The 23808-nt window shown below is 44.1% G+C and overlaps 1 protein-coding gene across 4 annotated transcripts in view; it reads left to right on the top strand.

Moving 5' to 3' along the window:
* The first annotated feature begins 360 nt into the window (after positions 1 to 360).
* LOC113653658 (phosphodiesterase 4D interacting protein) overlaps positions 361 to 23808 on the top strand; it is an 82230-nt gene continuing 58782 nt past the window's right edge. For all 4 annotated transcript variants that reach the window (XM_047801619.1, XM_047801618.1, XM_047801617.1 and 1 more), the window contains exons 1-3: positions 361 to 813; positions 13892 to 13944; positions 16545 to 16612. In XM_047801619.1, the coding sequence (XP_047657575.1) occupies positions 788 to 813; positions 13892 to 13944; positions 16545 to 16612 (147 nt within the window). In that variant the 5' untranslated portion in view covers positions 361 to 787. The remainder of the gene's footprint in view (positions 814 to 13891; positions 13945 to 16544; positions 16613 to 23808) is intronic.

The raw sequence follows: 23808 nt of genomic DNA, 5'->3' as shown, positions 1-23808 counted from the left end.
TGTCACTATATTGTATACTACCAAATATTTTCACTTCCTACTTTATTATTTTTTTTGGCAATATAGAATAGATGGTGGTTCTGTAAGTGGATCTTTTTCCTTAACCATAACTAGATGCTCTTACTGTAAGAAATCGTCATCTCAGGCAGGAGGATGATCTGCGTTAACCCTGTGTTTTTATCTGTTCCAAACCTGCCTGAACCTGTGTCTCTCCTCCCTCTCATCTCTCCACCCCCAGAACACACGGCCAGGGGCGAATAGTCAAACGACTGCCTCTCATGTCTGAGCAGGAAGGCCCTGAGTGACTTACACTCACACCTACACAGAGAGAATCCTGTCTATTGAGACATGCTAGAACAGATCAGCCTTTCAGAAAGAGCTCAGAGCTCTATGAGCATGTGTGTGTGTGTGTGTGTGTGTGTGTGTGTGTGCCTGCCTTCACCTCACTGTTGTTTACTCCTCAGCATGTGTGTGTATATGTGAGAGCGAAGCTTGCCAGGTCTGGAGCTGCCCTTGGGTCTGATTCTGCCACGTCAGTTGACCATCTTTACTCGGCTGACCTGTGAGAACGGGAGGCTGCACATGCTGTGTATGTGTGTTTGTGTGCATGCGAGTGTGTAGACTCCCAGCCTACGCGGTCAGTGTGGAACTGGAATAAAGAGGTCTTCTCTAAAGAACTGGCCTGAGATCAGAGCCAAGGAAGTTTTCTCTAAAGGAGTTCCTAGCTGGAGTTTGTTCTTGTCTGCATTTATTCACCCTTCACACATGTGGTTTGGGTTCGGCGAAGATGAGTGGCTTTCTCTACCGAGGCAGGTGAGACGTTTACCCAATCTGAGAGAGAGAGAGAGAGAGAGAGAGAGAGAGAGAGAGAGAGAGAGAGAGAGAGAGAGAGAGAGAGAGTTTGATTGCTGTGCTGCTGGTTTGTCATTGCTGTTTGTGGGGAAAAATTCTGAATCTCATTTGTGAGTTGTTTTAAAAAAAAACAGATTGTTGCCTAAACCTTAAGCATAAAAGCTGAATCTTATTTTTAAGCTCTTACTCTGAACTCTAAAATCACTTGCTAAAGTATTTGCTCTAAGAGATAAAGACATATTTACTCAGTGCACACACACACACACACACACACACACACACACACACACACACACACACACACACACACACACACCACAATGACAATTTTCTGTGAGATTTGACATCACAGTGCTTTGTGAAAAAGATGTGCGTCTGTTAAGTTTAACTCGACTTTTGTAGACGGTATATTTGGTTTTATTTGACTGAGTTTACAGAGAGAGTGTTTTTGTTTACGACTAGCACAGAGAAGGTGCTCTGAATAGTTGTGGTTGCCTGAAACGATGATTTTATTTGGAATGGCTTAAAAACTAACTATAGGTTATCCCTCACACACTCACACACACACACACACACACACACACTCACATGCTGACTCACACCTGAGAGGGTGGATCAGCAGACATGCTGAGACAACTGACACACTCCTTCTGTCAGCTGTTAATGGGAGACCATCTGCTCTTTTTCTCTTCTCACTCCTCTGATCTTCCTGTGCTTTAGTGAGACCTTCTCTAGCTTCTCCAGCTTTCAGAACTCTGATATGGATCATGTAAATTAAGGCAAAGCTCTCCGTTCAGCCTGAGATCAAAGGCGAACGAGTTATCGGGGACATCTTCACGCCGTCTGATCGCTGTTATCATCTCGACCCACAATTATCTGATCAGCATGACTCGATCGACATAATTACAAGGAAGAGACGAGAGATATTTAGTGGGGTTAATAAAGAAGGCTGTTACAGTGGATTGACTCTTTTTACAGCTTATCTAACATATACTGGATCCTTATGATGTGGAAGTGGAAGATGAGTCTACATGTAATGGGGAATTAGTTGATATGACGCTACAAAGTATAGGGTCAGTCGACAAGTATAAATCAGACCATGAGACATGTGACATGCAGAAGCTAAGGAGCTGTTAAATGACTCATTTCCACCACGGAGTTCTCACTCGCGACACGCTGCTGTAGCAATACTGAGCATGATGGCTGTGATTCATCAGTTATGTAGAAGAGTGTTGATTTGAGCACAAAGAATGCCATAGGAACCTCATATATATATATATATATTTCTCATTTCCACAAATCATGCTCTACATTATCTATACACAACATTCAACATTTCTATCTGACGTTCATCTACATGGTCCTCTGTAGCCTGTGAAAGGATTTAGGCTCATTCATTCATTCATCTTCTACCGCTTATCCGAACTTCTCGGGTCACGGGGAGCCTGTGCCTATCTCAGGCGTCATCGGGCATCGAAGCAGGATACACCATGGATGGAGTGCCAACCCATCACAGGGCACACACACACTCTCATTCACTCACACACTCACACACTACGGACAATTTTCCAGAGATGCCAATCAACCTACCATGCATGTCTTTGGACCGGGGGAGGAAACCGGAGTACCCGGAGGAAACCCCCGAGGCTCGGGGAGAACATGCAAACTCCACACACACAAGGCGGAGGCGGGAATCGAACCCCCAACCTTGGAGGTGTGAGGCGAACGTGCTAACCGCTAAGCCACCGTGCCCCCTAGGTTCATTCAATTCATGCAAATCTTTTTGGTTGCTTTGACCTTGAAAATGTGTGATATATGAACTAAATGAACAGCTTTAAGAACCAGAGCAGAATTACGAGTTCAGCGACTGTAACCGCGACAAAAATTTGACTCAAATAATTATTTAAAAATGTATTATTTGTATAATGTATTATCATTACTCTGCAAACAACAAACAAGAAAAGGAATTTTAGTGTTAAAGTGTTCAAGACTCATTTTAAACATGTCCTTAAACATACAAACTGATGTTCAGACATTAAACAGAAATTCACATCATTATTAAAGACCAACATTAAGTATTAACCATACTTATTTAAGTATTTAAATAAATAAATAAATAAATAAATAAATAAATAAATAAATAAATAAATAAATAAAAACGATACATGCGTACAGCAAAGTTTAGAATGAAGATCTTATGGTTCCCATAAAGGGTTCCTTCGGAGCTAAGGCTATAAAAGGAAACCATTTATTTATGGCATTTGGGAGACCCTTTTTTCAGAGCAACCTCCATTCATCTAAGGCTGAGGTTTGCGCTTAAGCTACATTCAGCAGTCTTCTAATTCACACTCACCCGATAAGTGTGGGTTGTGACAATAACAGTGCAGATGAGGTGAATATGAGGTAGTAGGATTTAATATAATATGAATAATGAGGTAGTAGGATTTACAGGATTAAATCTTTAACACTGACCAAACATTTAGCTGTTTTGGGATGTAAAAAAAAGTCTACACACCAACAGGTTTTTGTGATTAAACCAAAAATTAAACCAAGACAAACATGTCAGATTTTTAATTTAATTTAATTCAAGTGAGGGGGGGCACGGTGGCTTAGTGGTTAGCACGTTCGCCTCACACCTAAAGGGTCGGGGGTTCGATTCCCGCCTCCGCCTTGTGTGTGTGGAGTTTGCATGTTCTCCCCGTGCCTCGGGGGTTTCCTCCGGGTACTCCGGTTTCCTCCCCCGGTCCAAAGACATGCATGGTAGGTTGATTGGCATCTCTGGAAAATTGTCCGTAGTGTGTGAGTGTGTGAGTGAATGAGAGTGTGTGTGTGCCCTGTGATGGGTTGGCACTCCGTCCAGGGTGTATCCTGCCTCGATGCCCGATGACGCCTGAGATAGGCACAGGCTCCCCGTGACCCGAGGTAGTCCGGATAAGCGGTAGAAAATGAATAAATGAATGAATGAATAATTCAGGTGAAAAAAAAATCTAAATTCTTGATGGAAAAAAGAAAACATTTATTCCAATATTATACCATTCTTCCAAAAAAGCTGTTCTGAAGCTGTTTCTTGTCATTTATCATGGATTTGTGATTTGGGTTGTTACGGTGATGACATGTCAAATTGTTCTGTCTAACAGACATCTACAGATCCAGTACAGATTGGCATTTGAAGATCTCCGTGACTCCCTCTATCTTGACTAAAGACCTTGTCCCAGGCACTATGCCTCCACCACCATGCTACACTGTGTGTAGGGTCAACTTTAAGTCAAAAACTGTCTTGTTTTTATTCCAAGAAGTTCTAGCCTGGTCTCATTAGATTGTAAACCAACACTGCATTTGTACCACATACTGTACAAACACTGGGTTTGCATTATAACATTTAGATGGATTATAACATTTAGATGGGATGGGATGGGATAAAACTTACCAGTCATGCGCAGTCGTGCTTTCCACAATGCACTCCTTCAATGTTGCTGTAATCTCTCGGCAGACTCTTTCATATGTTTCCTTCTTGTCCTTCATTTTTGAGGGACGTCCTACTCTCTGTGATGTCAGTGAGGAGTCTCATTTTCTCTGCTCGTTGACGTCAGCCTTCACGGTAGACCGTGGGTCATCTGATGCTTTGGAGATGTTTTTGTACTGTATCTCTCTGCTGGTTGTTAACTTTTCACACAGAGGTTCTTTATGTGCTTTGTCAGTAAAGTAAATAATACTTCAGAGTTAAAACAGCATGAAGCATAAGTTAGTGCTTTTGTTTGAAGTTATCGCTAAGTGCTCGGTTTGGCAGCTTTGGAGAAAAACTGCCTGAATATAAGTTAGGTCATGTGATTTATATTTATAGCTAGGTTTGTATATGTTTTGTATTTAAATAAAAGATTTAATACGGACTCTGACTCAACCCCACTGAACACCTTTGTGATGAACTGGAACACCGACTGAACCCCAGACCTCCTCACTCTTACACCATCAGTGTCTGATCTCACTAATGCTCTTGTAGCTGAATCATCACTAATCCCCCCCACACACACACTCCAACATCAGTGTCTGATCTCACTAATGCTCTTGTAGCTGAATCATCACTAATCCCCACACACACACTCCAACATCAGTGTCTGATCTCACTAATGCTCTTGTAGCTGAATGATCACTAATCCCCACACACACACACTCCAACATCAGTGTCTGATCTCACTAATGCTCTTGTAGCTGAATGATCACTAATCCCCCCACACACACTCCAACATCAGTGTCTGATCTCACTAATGCTCTTGTAGCTGAATGATCACTAATCCCCCCACACACACTCCAACATCAGTGTCTGATCTCACTAATGCTCTTGTAGCTGAATGATCACTAATCCCCACACACACACTCCACCATCAGTGTCTGATCTCACTAATGCTCCTGTAGCTGAATGATCACTAATCCCCACACACACACACTCCAACATCAGTGTCTGATCTCACCATCTTGTAGCTGAATGATCACTAATCCCCACACACACACACTCCAACATCAGTGTCTGATCTCACCATCTTGTAGCTGAATGATCACTAATCCCCCCCCCACACACACACTCCAACATCAGTGTCTGATCTCACTAATGCTCTTGTAGCTGAATGATCACTAATCCCCACACACACACACTCCAACATCAGTGTCTAATCTCACTAATGCTCTTGTAGCTGAATCATCACTTATCCCCACACACACACACTCCAACATCAGTGTCTGATCTCACTAATGCTCCTGTAGCTGAATGATCACTAATCCCCACACACACACACTCCAACATCAGTGTCTGATCTCACTAATGCTCTTGTAGCTGAATGATCACTAATCCCCCCACACACACTCCAACATCAGTGTCTGATCTCACTAATGCTCTTGTAGCTGAATGATCACTAATCCCCCCACACACACTCCAACATCAGTGTCTGATCTCACTAATGCTCTTGTAGCTGAATGATCACTAATCCCCCCACACACACTCCAACATCAGTGTCTGATCTCACTAATGCTCTTGTAGCTGAATGATCACTAATCCCACACACACACTCCAACATCAGTGTCTGATCTCACTAATGCTCTTGTAGCTGAATGATCACTAATCCCCCCACACACACTCCAACATCAGTGTCTGATCTCACTAATGCTCTTGTAGCTGAATGATCACTAATACCCACACACACACTCCAACATCAGTGTCTGATCTCACTAATGCTCTTGTAGCTGAATGATCACTAATCCCCCCCCCACACACTCCACCATCAGTGTCTGATCTCACTAATGCTCTTGTAGCTGAATGATCACTAATCCCCCCCACACACTCCACCATCAGTGTCTGATCTCAAAATCTTGTATCTGAATGATCACTAATCCCCACACACACTCCAACATCAGTGTCTGATCTCACTAATGCTCTTGTAGCTGAATGATCACTAATCCCCCCACACACACTCCAACATCAGTGTCTGATCTCACTAATGCTCTTGTAGCTGAATGATCACTAATCCCCACACACACACTCCACCATCAGTGTCTGATCTCACTAATGCTCCTGTAGCTGAATGATCACTAATCCCCACACACACACACTCCAACATCAGTGTCTGATCTCACCATCTTGTAGCTGAATGATCACTAATCCCCACACACACACACTCCAACATCAGTGTCTGATCTCACCATCTTGTAGCTGAATGATCACTAATCCCCCCCACACACACACTCCAACATCAGTGTCTGATCTCACTAATGCTCTTGTAGCTGAATGATCACTAATCCCCCCCCACACACACTCCAACATCAGTGTCTGATCTCACTAATGCTCTTGTAGCTGAATGATCACTAATCCCCCCCACACACACTCCAACATCAGTGTCTGATCTCACTAATGCTCCTGTAGCTGAATCATCACTAATCCCCACACACACACACTCCAACATCAGTGTCTGATCTCACTAATGCTCCTGTAGCTGAATCATCACTTATCCCCCCACACACACACTCCAACATCAGTGTCTGATCTCACTAATGCTCTTGTAGCTGAATGATCACTAATCCCCCCCCACACACTCCAACATCAGTGTCTGATCTCACTAATGCTCCTGTAGCTGAATCATCACTAATCCCCACACACACACACTCCAACATCAGTGTCTGATCTCACTAATGCTCTTGTAGCTGAATGATCACTAATCCCCACACACACACACACACTCCAACATCAGTGTCTGATCTCACTAATGCTCTTGTAGCTGAATGATCACTAATCCCCACACACACACTCCACCATCAGTGTCTGATCTCAAAATCTTGTAGCTGAATGATCACTAATCCCCCCACACACACTCCAACATCAGTGTCTGATCTCACTAATGCTCTTGTAGCTGAATGATCACTAATCCCCCCACACACACTCCAACATCAGTGTCTGATCTCACTAATGCTCTTGTAGCTGAATGATCACTAATCCCCCCACACACACACTCCAACATCAGTGTCTGATCTCACTAATGCTCTTGTAGCTGAATCATCACTAATCCCCACACACACACTCCAACATCAGTGTCTGATCTCACTAATGCTCTTGTAGCTGAATGATCACTAATCCCCACACACACACACTCCAACATCAGTGTCTGATCTCACTAATGCTCTTGTAGCTGAATGATCACTAATCCCCCCACACACACTCCAACATCAGTGTCTGATCTCACTAATGCTCTTGTAGCTGAATGATCACTAATCCCCCCACACACACTCCAACATCAGTGTCTGATCTCACTAATGCTCTTGTAGCTGAATGATCACTAATCCCCACACACACACTCCACCATCAGTGTCTGATCTCACTAATGCTCCTGTAGCTGAATGATCACTAATCCCCACACACACACACTCCAACATCAGTGTCTGATCTCACCATCTTGTAGCTGAATGATCACTAATCCCCACACACACACACTCCAACATCAGTGTCTGATCTCACCATCTTGTAGCTGAATGATCACTAATCCCCCCCACACACACACACTCCAACATCAGTGTCTGATCTCACTAATGCTCTTGTAGCTGAATGATCACTAATCCCCCCCCACACACACTCCAACATCAGTGTCTAATCTCACTAATGCTCTTGTAGCTGAATCATCACTTATCCCCCCACACACACACTCCAACATCAGTGTCTGATCTCACTAATGCTCTTGTAGCTGAATGATCACTAATCCCCCCCCACACACACTCCAACATCAGTGTCTGATCTCACTAATGCTCCTGTAGCTGAATGATCACTAATCCCCACACACACACACACTCCAACATCAGTGTCTGATCTCACTAATGCTCTTGTAGCTGAATGATCACTAATCCCCCCACACACACTCCACCATCAGTGTCTGATCTCACTAATGCTCCTGTAGCTGAATGATCACTAATCCCCACACACACACACTCCAACATCAGTGTCTGATCTCACCATCTTGTAGCTGAATGATCACTAATCCCCACACACACACACTCCAACATCAGTGTCTGATCTCACCATCTTGTAGCTGAATGATCACTAATCCCCCCCCACACACACACTCCAACATCAGTGTCTGATCTCACTAATGCTCTTGTAGCTGAATGATCACTAATCCCCCCCCACACACACTCCAACATCAGTGTCTAATCTCACTAATGCTCTTGTAGCTGAATCATCACTTATCCCCACACACACACACTCCAACATCAGTGTCTGATCTCACTAATGCTCTTGTAGCTGAATGATCACTAATCCCCCCCCACACACACTCCAACATCAGTGTCTGATCTCACTAATGCTCCTGTAGCTGAATCATCACTAATCCCCACACACACACACACTCCAACATCAGTGTCTGATCTCACTAATGCTCTTGTAGCTGAATGATCACTAATCCCCCCACACACACTCCACCATCAGTGTCTGATCTCACTAATGCTCCTGTAGCTGAATGATCACTAATCCCCACACACACACACTCCAACATCAGTGTCTGATCTCACCATCTTGTAGCTGAATGATCACTAATCCCCACACACACACACTCCAACATCAGTGTCTGATCTCACCATCTTGTAGCTGAATGATCACTAATCCCCCCCCACACACACACTCCAACATCAGTGTCTGATCTCACTAATGCTCTTGTAGCTGAATGATCACTAATCCCCCCCCACACACACTCCAACATCAGTGTCTAATCTCACTAATGCTCTTGTAGCTGAATCATCACTTATCCCCACACACACACACTCCAACATCAGTGTCTGATCTCACTAATGCTCTTGTAGCTGAATGATCACTAATCCCCCCCACACACTCCACCATCAGTGTCTGATCTCAAAATCTTGTAGCTGAATGATCACTAATCCCCACACACACTCCAACATCAGTGTCTGATCTCACTAATGCTCCTGTAGCTGAATCATCACTAATCCCCACACACACACACTCCAACATCAGTGTCTGATCTCACTAATGCTCTTGTAGCTGAATGATCACTAATCCCCCCACACACACTCCAACATCAGTGTCTGATCTCACTAATGCTCTTGTAGCTGAATGATCACTAATCCCCCCCACACACTCCACCATCAGTGTCTGATCTCAAAATCTTGTAGCTGAATGATCACTAATCCCCCCACACACACTCCACCATCAGTGTCTGATCTCACTAATGCTCCTGTAGCTGAATGATCACTAATCCCCATACACACACACTCCAACATCAGTGTCTGATCTCACCATCTTGTAGCTGAATGATCACTAATCCCCACACACACACACTCCAACATCAGTGTCTGATCTCACCATCTTGTAGCTGAATGATCACTAATCCCCCCCCACACACACACTCCAACATCAGTGTCTGATCTCACTAATGCTCTTGTAGCTGAATGATCACTAATCCCCACACACACACACTCCAACATCAGTGTCTGATCTCACTAATGCTCTTGTAGCTGAATGATCACTAATCCCACACACACACTCCAACATCAGTGTCTGATCTCACTAATGCTCTTGTAGCTGAATGATCACTAATCCCCCCCCCACACACACTCCAACATCAGTGTCTGATCTCACTAATGCTCCTGTAGCTGAATCATCACTTATCCCCACACACACACACTCCAACATCAGTGTCTGATCTCACTAATGCTCTTGTAGCTGAATGATCACTAATCCCCCCCCACACACACTCCAACATCAGTGTCTGATCTCACTAATGCTCCTGTAGCTGAATCATCACTAATCCCCACACACACACACTCCAACATCAGTGTCTGATCTCACTAATGCTCCTGTAGCTGAATCATCACTAATCCCCACACACACACACTCCAACATCAGTGTCTGATCTCACTAATGCTCTTGTAGCTGAATGATCACTAATCCCCACACACACACACTCCAACATCAGTGTCTGATCTCACTAATGCTCTTGTAGCTGAATGATCACTAATCCCCCCCCACACACTCCACCATCAGTGTCTGATCTCAAAATCTTGTAGCTGAATGATCACTAATCCCCCCACACACACTCCACCATCAGTGTCTGATCTCACTAATGCTCCTGTAGCTGAATGATCACTAATCCCCATACACACACACTCCAACATCAGTGTCTGATCTCACCATCTTGTAGCTGAATGATCACTAATCCCCACACACACACACTCCAACATCAGTGTCTGATCTCACCATCTTGTAGCTGAATGATCACTAATCCCCCCCACACACACACTCCAACATCAGTGTCTGATCTCACTAATGCTCTTGTAGCTGAATGATCACTAATCCCCCCACACACACACTCCAACATCAGTGTCTGATCTCACTAATGCTCTTGTAGCTGAATGATCACTAATCCCCCCACACACACTCCAACATCAGTGTCTGATCTCACTAATGCTCTTGTAGCTGAATGATCACTAATCCCCCCACACACACTCCAACATCAGTGTCTGATCTCACTAATGCTCTTGTAGCTGAATGATCACTAATCCCCCCACACACACTCCAACATCAGTGTCTGATCTCACTAATGCTCTTGTAGCTGAATGATCACTAATCCCACACACACACTCCAACATCAGTGTCTGATCTCACTAATGCTCTTGTAGCTGAATGATCACTAATCCCCCCACACACACTCCAACATCAGTGTCTGATCTCACTAATGCTCTTGTAGCTGAATGATCACTAATACCCACACACACACTCCAACATCAGTGTCTGATCTCACTAATGCTCTTGTAGCTGAATGATCACTAATCCCCCCCCCACACACTCCACCATCAGTGTCTGATCTCACTAATGCTCTTGTAGCTGAATGATCACTAATCCCCCCCACACACTCCACCATCAGTGTCTGATCTCAAAATCTTGTATCTGAATGATCACTAATCCCCACACACACTCCAACATCAGTGTCTGATCTCACTAATGCTCTTGTAGCTGAATGATCACTAATCCCCCCACACACACTCCAACATCAGTGTCTGATCTCACTAATGCTCTTGTAGCTGAATGATCACTAATCCCCACACACACACTCCACCATCAGTGTCTGATCTCACTAATGCTCCTGTAGCTGAATGATCACTAATCCCCACACACACACACTCCAACATCAGTGTCTGATCTCACCATCTTGTAGCTGAATGATCACTAATCCCCACACACACACACTCCAACATCAGTGTCTGATCTCACCATCTTGTAGCTGAATGATCACTAATCCCCCCCACACACACACTCCAACATCAGTGTCTGATCTCACTAATGCTCTTGTAGCTGAATGATCACTAATCCCCCCCCACACACACTCCAACATCAGTGTCTGATCTCACTAATGCTCTTGTAGCTGAATGATCACTAATCCCCCCCACACACACTCCAACATCAGTGTCTGATCTCACTAATGCTCCTGTAGCTGAATCATCACTAATCCCCACACACACACACTCCAACATCAGTGTCTGATCTCACTAATGCTCCTGTAGCTGAATCATCACTTATCCCCCCACACACACACTCCAACATCAGTGTCTGATCTCACTAATGCTCTTGTAGCTGAATGATCACTAATCCCCCCCCACACACTCCAACATCAGTGTCTGATCTCACTAATGCTCCTGTAGCTGAATCATCACTAATCCCCACACACACACACTCCAACATCAGTGTCTGATCTCACTAATGCTCTTGTAGCTGAATGATCACTAATCCCCACACACACACACACACTCCAACATCAGTGTCTGATCTCACTAATGCTCTTGTAGCTGAATGATCACTAATCCCCACACACACACTCCACCATCAGTGTCTGATCTCAAAATCTTGTAGCTGAATGATCACTAATCCCCCCACACACACTCCAACATCAGTGTCTGATCTCACTAATGCTCTTGTAGCTGAATGATCACTAATCCCCCCACACACACTCCAACATCAGTGTCTGATCTCACTAATGCTCTTGTAGCTGAATGATCACTAATCCCCCCACACACACACTCCAACATCAGTGTCTGATCTCACTAATGCTCTTGTAGCTGAATGATCACTAATCCCCCCACACACACTCCAACATCAGTGTCTGATCTCACTAATGCTCCTGTAGCTGAATCATCACTAATCCCCCCACACACACACTCCAACATCAGTGTCTGATCTCACTAATGCTCCTGTAGCTGAATCATCACTTATCCCCCCACACACACACTCCAACATCAGTGTCTGATCTCACTAATGCTCTTGTAGCTGAATGATCACTAATCCCCCCCCACACACTCCAACATCAGTGTCTGATCTCACTAATGCTCCTGTAGCTGAATCATCACTAATCCCCACACACACACACTCCAACATCAGTGTCTGATCTCACTAATGCTCCTGTAGCTGAATCATCACTAATCCCCACACACACACACTCCAACATCAGTGTCTGATCTCACTAATGCTCTTGTAGCTGAATGATCACTAATCCCCACACACACACACTCCAACATCAGTGTCTGATCTCACTAATGCTCTTGTAGCTGAATGATCACTAATCCCCCCCACACACTCCACCATCAGTGTCTGATCTCAAAATCTTGTAGCTGAATGATCACTAATCCCCCCCACACACACACTCCAACATCAGTGTCTGATCTCACTAATGCTCTTGTAGCTGAATGATCACTAATCCCCACACACACACACACTCCAACATCAGTGTCTGATCTCACTAATGCTCTTGTAGCTGAATGATCACTAATCCCCCCCCCACACACACACTCCAACATCAGTGTCTGATCTCACTAATGCTCTTGTAGCTGAATGATCACTAATCCCACCCCACACACACACTCCAACATCAGTGTCTGATCTCACTAATGCTCTTGTAGCTGAATGATCACTAATCCCACACACACACTCCAACATCAGTGTCTGATCTCACTAATGCTCTTGTAGCTGAATGATCACTAATCCCCCCACCCACACACACACACTCCAACATCAGTGTCTGATCTCACTAATGCTCTTGTAGCTGAATGATCACTAATCCCCCCACACACACTCCAACATCAGTGTCTGATCTCACTAATGCTCTTGTAGCTGAATGATCACTAATCCCCACACACACACACTCCAACATCAGTGTCTGATCTCAAAATCTTGTAGCTGAATGATCACTAATCCCCACACACACACACACACTCCAACATCTAGTGTTAAGGCTTCACAGAAAATTGGAGCGCGTTATAACAGCGAACACAGGGGGAATAAATCTGGAATGAGACGATCAACAGACACATATGAACATGAGGGCCAAGTGTTCGCAAATATACATGTGTCTGATGCGACTATAAAGGAATCGGAATGAAGTCTAATCGAATTATTTAGCTCCGTAACTATATAGAAACATCTTGTCATGAGATATAAAAGAAGTCGCTGTCATGTCTTATATATATGAGATTAAGAGAATAACTACAGTATGTTTATCTGTTTCAGACACTGCACTGGGAATAGAGAAGACATCCCTAAGAGCAGGACTCCGATGGACGGTGAGTTCAGCCACAATGACGTCTCTATACACGTTCTTTTAGTCCGCCACTCCTTTATAGAGATGAAGTGATGCTATTTCACATCTACACATTTTCCACACGCAGCAGTTTAACACTCAGTCACTTCCCAGCATGCTCTCTCTCTCTCTCTCTCTCTCTCTGCCTCTCTCTCTCTCATTCACTCTCTGTCTCTTTCTCATTCTCTCTCTCTCTCTCTCTCTCTCTCTCTCTCTCTCTCTCTATCTCTCTCTCTCTGCCTCTCTCTCTTTCTCTCTCTCTCACTCTCTCTCTCTCTGCCTCTCTCTCTTTCTCTCTCCTCTTTCTTCTCTCTCTCTCTCTTCTCTCCCCTCCCTCCTCTCCTCCCCTTCCCAGTCATTCTGCTTCCTCTTTCTTGTTCTCATTCTTCCTCTTCTCCTCCCTTCATCCTCGACTCTCTCGTCTCCCTCTTCTCCCGCCACTTCTCCTTCTCTCTCTTCTCTCTTCTTCTTTCTCGCCTCTCTCTCTCTCTCTCTCTCTCTCTCTCCCCTCTCAGTAAACTAAAGTATAAGGAGCAATAGAAAGAAAGAAAAGAAAGAGCAATAATAGTTAGAATTACAACAATAGTATTATTAATAATTATATAAAGGTGTGGAACATGAGGCTTGGTTGTTCCTCAGGTTGAGGCAGACAGTCACATCTGTGGCTGCAATCAGGCAGAATTCATCTTTTTCTTCTTTAGTCGAGGTCTCAGTGCGAGATCCTCAGTGTGTGGTTAGTTACAGTGGTTAGGTCTGTTGCTTCAATTATTTGTCAATATAAGGTCAGGTAGGGATCTCATTTTGTTTAGGGATTTAGTTATTTGTGTCCAATAATCTTTTTCTTTTTCTTTTTCTTTTCCTTTTGTTTCGAATTTGTACTCTGAGACTGTAGTGTTTTGGTGAGGTGAGTAAGTCTCAGGATAAGGAGGCAGAGAGGTTTACACTCAGGTCTTAGTAGTTCATGGCTTTAGGACAGAAAGATAGGGGGTCACTTGATGGGTCTCTCTCTCTCTCTCTCTCCCTCTCTTTCTCTCCCTCTCTCTCTCTCTCCCTCTCTCTCTCCCTCCTCTCTCTCTCTCCCTCTCTCTTTCTCTCTCTCTCTCTCACTTACTCTCTCTCTCTCTATCTCTCCCCCCTCTCTCTCACTCTCTCTCTCTCTCTCTCTCTCTCTCTCTCTCTCTCTCTCTCTCTCTCTCTCACTTACTCTCTCTCTCTCTATCTCTCCCCCCTCTCTCTCACTCTCTCTCTCTCTCTCTCTCTCTCTCTCTCTCACTTACTCTCTCTCTCTATCTCTCCCCCCTCTCTCTCACTTACACACTCTCTCTCTCTCTCTCTCTCTCTCTCTCTCTCTCTCTCTCTCTCTCTCTCTCACACACACACACACTTACCCCCCCCTCCCCATCACCTCATTTTCACACTGCCTAACATTCCTCTCCTACCACTGTATTTTTTTCACTATAAGTTTGTACTCCCTTTAATAAGCTCCTAATACTAATGGTTAACAGTAACTCTTGGGACAATTCAGCTTATTAATACAGTCACTTTTCTGGCCTGACGCTGCGCTGTGTTTCTTTACCTTGCACAAGACCTTGGTGAAGCTCTAGGCGCACTTCCAGTACACATCACTGGCACATATTAAAACAACCTCTAATAAGTTCTAATGAGGTCTGCGCATGGGATTTTTTTTTATTATTATTATTATTTTTATAAGAACTGTAAGAAGTCTCTGCTCTGCCAATACTGCAGTGATTATGCACCCGGAGACCTCTCTTCTCCTCCATTTTAGGAAAAAAGAAACACATCATTGTAGCCCATTGAGGCCTTTCCTGGAACTTTCCCTGGTGGCTTTTTTTTTTAAACGGTTTGGCACAATTCAGCTGTCTACTCCTGGTTCTGTTTATAAAACTCTAGACGTGTGTATGAGTGACGAGCTGACTTTTGTGTCCTGTCGTTTCACTATGTACATAAATCTAAAATGAATAGAAATGTTCGTTGGGGTGCCGCCTGGTTCGCATGCCTCCTTTCGTAATCAGTGAATCAGCAGGTTGTTTCAGTTTGTCACTAACGTTCGCTTATACAGTATCAGCAGTGGGGGGGGGGGGGGGCGGTGGCTTAGTGGTTAGCACGTTTGCCTCACACCTCAAGGGTTGGGGGTTCAATTCCCACCTCCGCCTTGTGTGTGTGTGTGTGGAGTTTGCATGTTCTCCCCGTGCATCGGGGGTTTCCTCCGGGTACTCCGGTTTCCTCCCCCGGTCCAAAGACATGCATGGTAGGTTGATTGGCATCTCTGGAAAATTGTCCGTAGTGTGTGAGTGTGTGAGTGAATGAGAGTGTGTGTGCCCTGTGATGGGTTGGCACTCCGTCCAGGGTGTATCCTGCCTCGATGCCCGATGACGCCTGAGATAGGCACAGGCTCCCCGTGACCCGAGGTAGGTCAGTGAGTGAGTCTCAGCAGAGCACATAGCAAGAGTGTTGACTATTAGCATGCTAGTTAGCACATTATTTAGAAATAAGAAATAAGTGTATTTACAGAATAAACCACATCTCTTGAGTATCATGTATGTTATTTTATTTCACACACAGATCTCTCCAGCGGCGTAACTGAGAAAGGCCCACCGCTGCAGAGCCACAGTCTGAGGGAGTTCGAGAAGGTAGGGTCTTGTTTCCTGTCGGGGTTTTTTTTTTTACGGCGCCGTTATTTGAGATGTTTTGAGCCCACGTGAGGAGATCATCATCAGGATATCATCAGATGCATCTCAGTATTTAATGTTTTTCGTTCATTCAAATCTCTTCACTTCTGAACTTCTGAAACTTCTAGTTAGGCTGTTTAAGTCTGTTTAACGGACTTCACACAAACACGCCTAGGCAAACGGGTCTTATTTGCTAAGACCTCCACAGCTGGATTTTGTGGGATGCACAGCTGGGTTCTAAGGGATGTCTTCTGAACAGAGGGGGTCTGCCAGGTCTAATGCACAGAGCACATGACTGGATCTGTACTGCGTGCAGCAGAATGCCTTCTGGGAAGAGAGCCAGAGTATCATGGTGATGATATAACTTCAGTGCTGCTCCCTTCAAGTTGCTGGAGGCCTTAGTGGAAGGGTGCAATTTTTCTTTTTTGGGGGGGGAATGTGTGTGTGTGTGTGTGTGTGTGTGTGTGTGTGTGTGTGTGTGTGTGTGTGTGTGTGTGTGTGTGTGTGTGTGTGTGAGAGAGAGAGAGAGAGAGAGAGAGAGAGAGAGAGAGATTTTAATTCTTTCTACAAATTCTTTCTACAAAGAAAAAAACTCAAACTTCACACACACACACACACACACACACACACACACACACACACACACACACACACACACACACAATTTTGTATAAATAAATTCTTTGGGTGTGTGTTTGTGTGTTTGTGTGTGTGTGTTTGTGTGTTTGTGTGTGTGTGTGTGTGTGTGTGTGTGTGTGAGTGTGTATGTGTGTGTGTGTGTGTATGTGTGTATATGTGTGTGTGTGTGTGTGTGTGTGTGTGTGTGTGTGTGTGTGTGTGTGTGTGTGTATGTGTGTGAGTGTGTGTGTGAGAGAGAGAGAGAGAGAGAGAGAGAGAGAGAGAGATTTTAATTCTTTGTACAAATTCTTTCTACAAAGAAAAAAAACTCAAACTCACACACACACACACACACACACACACACACACACACACACACACACACACACACACACACACACACACAAAAAGAGAGATCAGAATTTAATTTTGTATAAATAAATACTGTGTTTGTGTGTGTGTGTGTGTGTGTGTGTGTGTGTGTGTGTGTGTGTGTGTGTGTGTGTGTGTGTGTGTGTGTGTGTGTGTGTGTGTGTGTGATGCTATAAACAGGCAGGAGAAAGCAGTGATGTTTTGTTTTTTTGTCCTGCTGGATGATAGAGAGGAATTTTGATTTGGACTGAGCTAATGTGACACGTTCAGTCTGTAAGCTGCAGTCTACAGATCTGTCAGTGTAAAGAGGCAATCTTTCCCCCTGCGAGCTCAAAAAGAAACACGATCTTGCCAAAATACCATTTGTAAATGTCAAACATCTCTGCGGTGTGATGGAGACCTAGTTGGGGAAAAAAACATTCAAAAGTCAAAATACCTTTTTTTTTTTTTTAAATAGCTCTTATTGCTGAGTCTAAAAGAAATATGCAGATGGAAAGCATCTGGACACCTATGGAATCAACTGACCGCAAAAAATATTCAGACTGATATGAAGAGAAGGTTTGCGTATAATTTTGTCTGTTAAAACCTTCGGACAAATTATAGCCGCTAATCTGTTATTTTGCCCTCATTACAAAAGGTTTTCCTGGAAGCTGGAGTTTTTTTTTTTTTTTGACAGGCTCTGTCAAGGCGGGATTATTCCTCGCTTTCGCGGCCTGGCTGTGAACCTTTCCGTATCGAGCTGTCGTAATCAGCGTGGCTTTCGTGGTACAGACAGAAAGCCTACGATTACTCTGGACCTGAAAGTAACTTTCACTTATTTTTGTTTGTTATACATGTGCACACGAGTACGAGTACTGAAGGCGAGGTGCGAGCTGTGAAGCTGCTAGTTCTGTCTCGCTTCCTATTTTGAACCAACGGATCCACAGAGCAGGAATATATAACGGTAAACATGTGGCTCTGTACATGGATCCTCTCCTGACTTTATACATACATATGGAAATCCTTCCGTGCCCTCTGGCGCTTTTCCCCCCTCCTTTTTCCACCATTACCTTCGTTTTCCTCCGGCTTAATCAGATTCGCCGGGATTGCTGGGTTATTATTCTCTGACATGAACGTGATACCTGATACGCTTGGTCTAAATTGCCTTCGTTTCCAATATTGTGCCAGGACATGAAAGACACAAAGGGGGTCAGGGGAGGTGACAGAGAGACACGAGGTGTAGAGGTTCTTTCCTTTTTTCCATAGTTGGAGGAAAACCTGGTGGCGTGAGTGGTATTGCGCCTCCTGCTGGTTTTTCTCTCAGAGAGGGAAAGAGAGAGAGAGAGAGAGAGAGAGAGAGAGAGAGAGAGAGAGAGAGAGAGAGAGAGAGAGAGAGAGAGAGAGAGAGAGAGACCAGACTGCTTAATTGAAGCCAGGGACATGCAGTAAATCTGTAGCCTTCATCAAAGGGTCAGAGCCACCATGCAGAGTAAATTATGGAGACAGTCATGGTTGATAATGATAATATAGTGCTCAGAGCCGATCTAGCCCATCGTAGCACTGTATGGGAGAGACGCGCTGCACTGATTTCTTACTCTGTACAACACAAGCCACTCCTCTGAGCTCTGAGGGTTAATTAGTCTGGATGAATGAACTGTCTGGTTTAAAGTGTCATTTATCATGAGAGGAAGAGCTCATGATTGGAGATGTTTAGTGTACAGATAAGAACCGTGAGTTTACACACTGAGATCCAGGTGTGTCAGTGTGTGTGTGTGTGTGTGTGTGTGTGTGTGTGAAGCTTGTGAGTTCGAATCCCAGGTCTATCGGGCTGCCACTGCTGGGCCCCTGAGTAAGGCCCTTAACCCTCAATTGCTTAGTTGTATAAGAAATAAAAAATTAATAAATGAAAAAAAAAGAGGATAAAAAATGTAAGTCTCTCTGGAGACGGGAATCTGCTAAATGCTGAAAATGTAAATGTGTGTGTGTGTGTGTGTGTGTGTGTGTGTGTGTGTGTGTGTGTGTGTGTGTGTGTGAGAGAGAGAGAGAGAGAGAATTACTGAGCTGTTTTTTTTTACAGTTACAGTTTATTTTATTTTACTGCTCCCTAAGGCCATATGGAAAAAATTATAAATAAAAAATGCACAGACTGAACAGGAGGAAAAAAAAACTCGATCCTTTTATGAATCGCTTCGGCACTCGGCGGACAGAGTAACGCGGAAATTACCGTACGCTAAAGACGCAGTCGTTTACAGAGGTCGCGCAGCCTCCGGACCGAATCGTGCTCTGTAAATCTCAGCGCCCACCAGCCAAATTGTGCTGCAAAAGCAAGATAATTACAAAGAAAGATTTCAGATTTGCAGATTTAATGGGACTTCGGTTGACGAACGCGGCGCGGTCAAATTCCTGAGTGACAGCGAGATCGGCCTGGTCTTTTCCTCAATCGAAAATGCTACTAAATCACAGAGCAATCTGCTTTTAATTAAATGGAACCTGTCTCCCTAACGTGCCAGTTTTCATCCATCAGCGTTCCGAGTCACCGTACAGACAGCACAGGCCGGACGTTAAACCCAGTTCTGACCCGAACTCCTTCTCTCCAGACCGTCTGCCCGAACGCCATCATTTACTTTTCCTCTTCCTAACGATTTCCCCAAATCTATTTCTTTCACCCAAAGCTCTCTAGTAGCATAGCGACCGGTTGTCATGATCTCATTAGCATGCTAATTGGTTCCTGTTCATTTATCCTCGTTATTACTAATATATCAGTGTGTTTTGGATGAGCTCCATCTTCCAGAAGCGTGCGTGACGGTCGTGTGTAAAATATCTGAAGCGAATTTGAAAAAAAAAAAAAGACCAGGTTTACAGATTGTATGTTTTTACAATGACTCACTTTTGTCTTGAATCGGAGTTCACAGCTCGTAAATCTTTTCCTGATGGGCCATTTGGCTTCTCTTTCTGCAACACAGAAATATGTGCTGTATAAAGCTTTTCAGTTCCGAACAAATCTCTTTATGCCGGACTGTCAAGACAACGGCTTTGAACCACCACGAAAACAGAAAGCTGACTCGTGACATGGCAGGTGTGTGTGTGTGTGTGTGTGTGTGTGTGTGTGTGTGTGTGTGTGTGTGTGTGTGTGTGTGTGTGTGTGTGTGTGTGTGTGTGTGTGTCTTTATGAGGCTAAGGGCTGATTTAAGATTCCAAATTAATGATCTTAGCTAAATGTAAAAAAAAGAAAAAGAAAGCCTGATATCGGGTGTCATTTTTCAGGCAGTTATGAGATTTATGATTTATGAATAAACGTTTTTATGCTTTTATTCGATCCGTTCCATTTGAACGAGCGCCGCAGCGGTGTTGTGGAGAACTGATATTCCTGGTTCTCATTACATTTACATCCTCATTTGTTGATACTGTACGTTACACTGCGGTCAGGTGGAGAGAGCTGATGGAGAGAATGGAACAGCTGTGGGAATGAATGTAGACAGCGGTGATATCACCAGACTCGCAGTTCTCCCAGTTCTCACACTTCGTTTCGAGAGGCAGTGAGAAACTACAGGAACAATAATGAAGGATATGGCCAAAAGTATGTGCACCCCTGACCATTACGCATATATGTATAATTTCTCTTCACTGAAAGTAAAGAACTTAAGAAACACTGCTCCATCATGACATCGTTAATGTTGGAGTAGAAGAACTCGAGCGTCCTGCACAGAGCCCTGACTCTGACTCAACCCCACTGAACACCTTTGTGATGAACTGGAGCACCGATTGAACCCCAGACCTCCTCACTCTTACACCATCAGTGTCTGATCTCACTAATGCTCTTGTAGCTGAATCATCACTAATCCCCACACACACACTCCAACATCAGTGTCTGATCTCACTAATGCTCTTGTAGCTGAATGATCACTAACCCAGAAACAGAAGAGAGGAGTAGAGCTGATTATATTTTTTTTTAAAATGAAATAAAAAAAATACCTCCAGGGTTGGAGGTTCGATTCCCGCCTCCGCCTTGTGTGTGTGGAGTTTGCATGTTCTCCCCGTGCCTCGGGGGTTTCCTCCGGGTACTCCGGTTTCCTCCCCCGGTCCAAAGACATGCATGGTAGGTTGATTGGCATCTCTGGAAAATTGTCCGTAGTGTGTGAGTGTGTGAGTGAATGAGAGTGTGTGTGTGCCCTGTGATGGGTTGGCACTCCATCCAGGGTGTATCCTGCCTCGATGCCCGATGACACCTGAGATAGGCACAGGCTCCCCGTGACCCGTGAAGTTCGGATAAGCGGTAGAGAATGAATTTATATTTATACTTTATATTTATAATATTTATATAATATAATATTTATAGAGTTTATATTTATACTTTAAACATTGACATTGTCATGATGTAGCTTCGTTTAGACTGTGATTGTTAATGAGCAAAACTGATAATGACATTAAGCATTGTCAGATTTTTTCCTACATCTCATTTCAATACGTTTATGTCATCGCTGCTTCTTCTTCTTCACTTCATCAGGCAATGATACCGATTCCTTCAAGGACGTCTCTGTCCCAGGAGACGTGTATTGTATGTGAGGTCATGTTTGGAGCCTCGGCCCGGTTTTGCGTTCTCGAGCGCTGGTCTGTGAGTGGCAGTAATCCGATTTTGAAAACCTTTCGTCTGCTTTAACGACCACACTCAAGCACTCGCTCACTCCAGTGAAAACTCTCGGGCTGCATGTTAAAAACACAAGAACTGAACCATCAAACCCTCGTTAAATCGCTTAAGGCTGGCGCAAATTATAGTACAGTGAGGTAAAAAGCCTTATTATGTGCTGCGGCAGGTACCGTAGGCCTGCTGCGCTAACCCGAGAGCCTGTGAGCACTGGACTAGCTAGCGGTGTTTGTAAATACCTCTGCAATTATCAGTAATGCGCCACTAATAAGAACCAGATGAGAGCTTATTTAATTTGTCAGGAAGGGTAAGATTAAGCAAAGTGATGCTCGTCCTCTGCCAGGACCGTTAGGATGTGAGCCTGTGAATTAGACGCCAGCACATTCACGTTCTCCTTGTTGCTGGTTTATTAAACTATAACCAGGCACTCAGCCAATCAGGAAATGCCGGCGGGTGGACACACTCGGGCTAATCACATTTCAGATGGAGAATTTTCCAAAACTCCAGACTGGAATATGGCACACTGCGGAGTCGCAATAAATCAAATCAAGCTTTCTTTGTTTCCAACAAGAACCATAATGATATAATGTATCGTGTAAACTCCCAGAACAATCATTTTATTATGATGTATCCCAAAGCCAAATTAGTCCTGATGTGCTTATACTGACACCAGTCTTGTTTTCACTTGAAAAGATTAGTGTTAAAAAAACCTATTAGATTAAAAAAAATGCAAACGGCTTGAAATACTGCAAAGTAAATAAACATATTTAAATAATTAAAGCTGTACGATATATATATATATATATATATATATATATATATATATATATATATATATATATAAACCTCAGCCCTGTTATTATCAGCTTTACTCGATAAGGATCACAATCTTAATCAATGGTCAGAAATATGTGGACACGGGATGATTGACAGATAGACAGAACGGGGACCGCTGTTATTATGAAGCCCAGCTCTCAGTGACAGAGAGTGAAGGATAAAACTGCAGCAAGTAAACAGGAAGTTAACTGACCCTATGAAAAATCCAACAGACTTTTATTCCATTTAATAACAAATGTCCTCCATCGCTCTAGCACCCCCATCTGGACTTACTGTGCCTGTGCAGCAGAGCAGAACCGATCACCTCCGGCACCCGTCAGCTGTCCCCAGTGTCCCGCGCAGTCGTTTATACGCCGGACCGGACCATTAAAGAGACCTGGGCATCATGGGTTAAATATGCATTCGTCAGGTGTACAGTATGAGATGTGTGAGAAGTGCAAGGTGTGTAAAAGTGTATAAGTTGCATGTGTCCTGTTGTCCAGGTCACCGCAGGACAGTCAGGACAGGGTTTCTTGCGGTGGTCTGTGGTCTCAGCCTGCATTTGTAAGGCTTTATTCTGAAACGTGTTCAGCCGCGGGCGAATCCTCTCTTTTTTAAAAGACTTTTTGTTTCTGTATCCTGTTTGTTTAGCAACCAGTCTCTTGATCGGGGCAACAGACAGAGAGACTCAAGAAGACACACACACACACACACACAGAGAGAGAGAGAG

The sequence above is a fragment of the Tachysurus fulvidraco genome, chromosome 16 (genome assembly GCF_022655615.1).
Source record: "Tachysurus fulvidraco isolate hzauxx_2018 chromosome 16, HZAU_PFXX_2.0, whole genome shotgun sequence".
NCBI classification, from domain to species: domain Eukaryota; kingdom Metazoa; phylum Chordata; class Actinopteri; order Siluriformes; family Bagridae; genus Tachysurus; species Tachysurus fulvidraco.
Note: the sequence above shows the minus strand (reverse complement) of the source record. Positions and strands in the feature narration are given on the sequence as shown.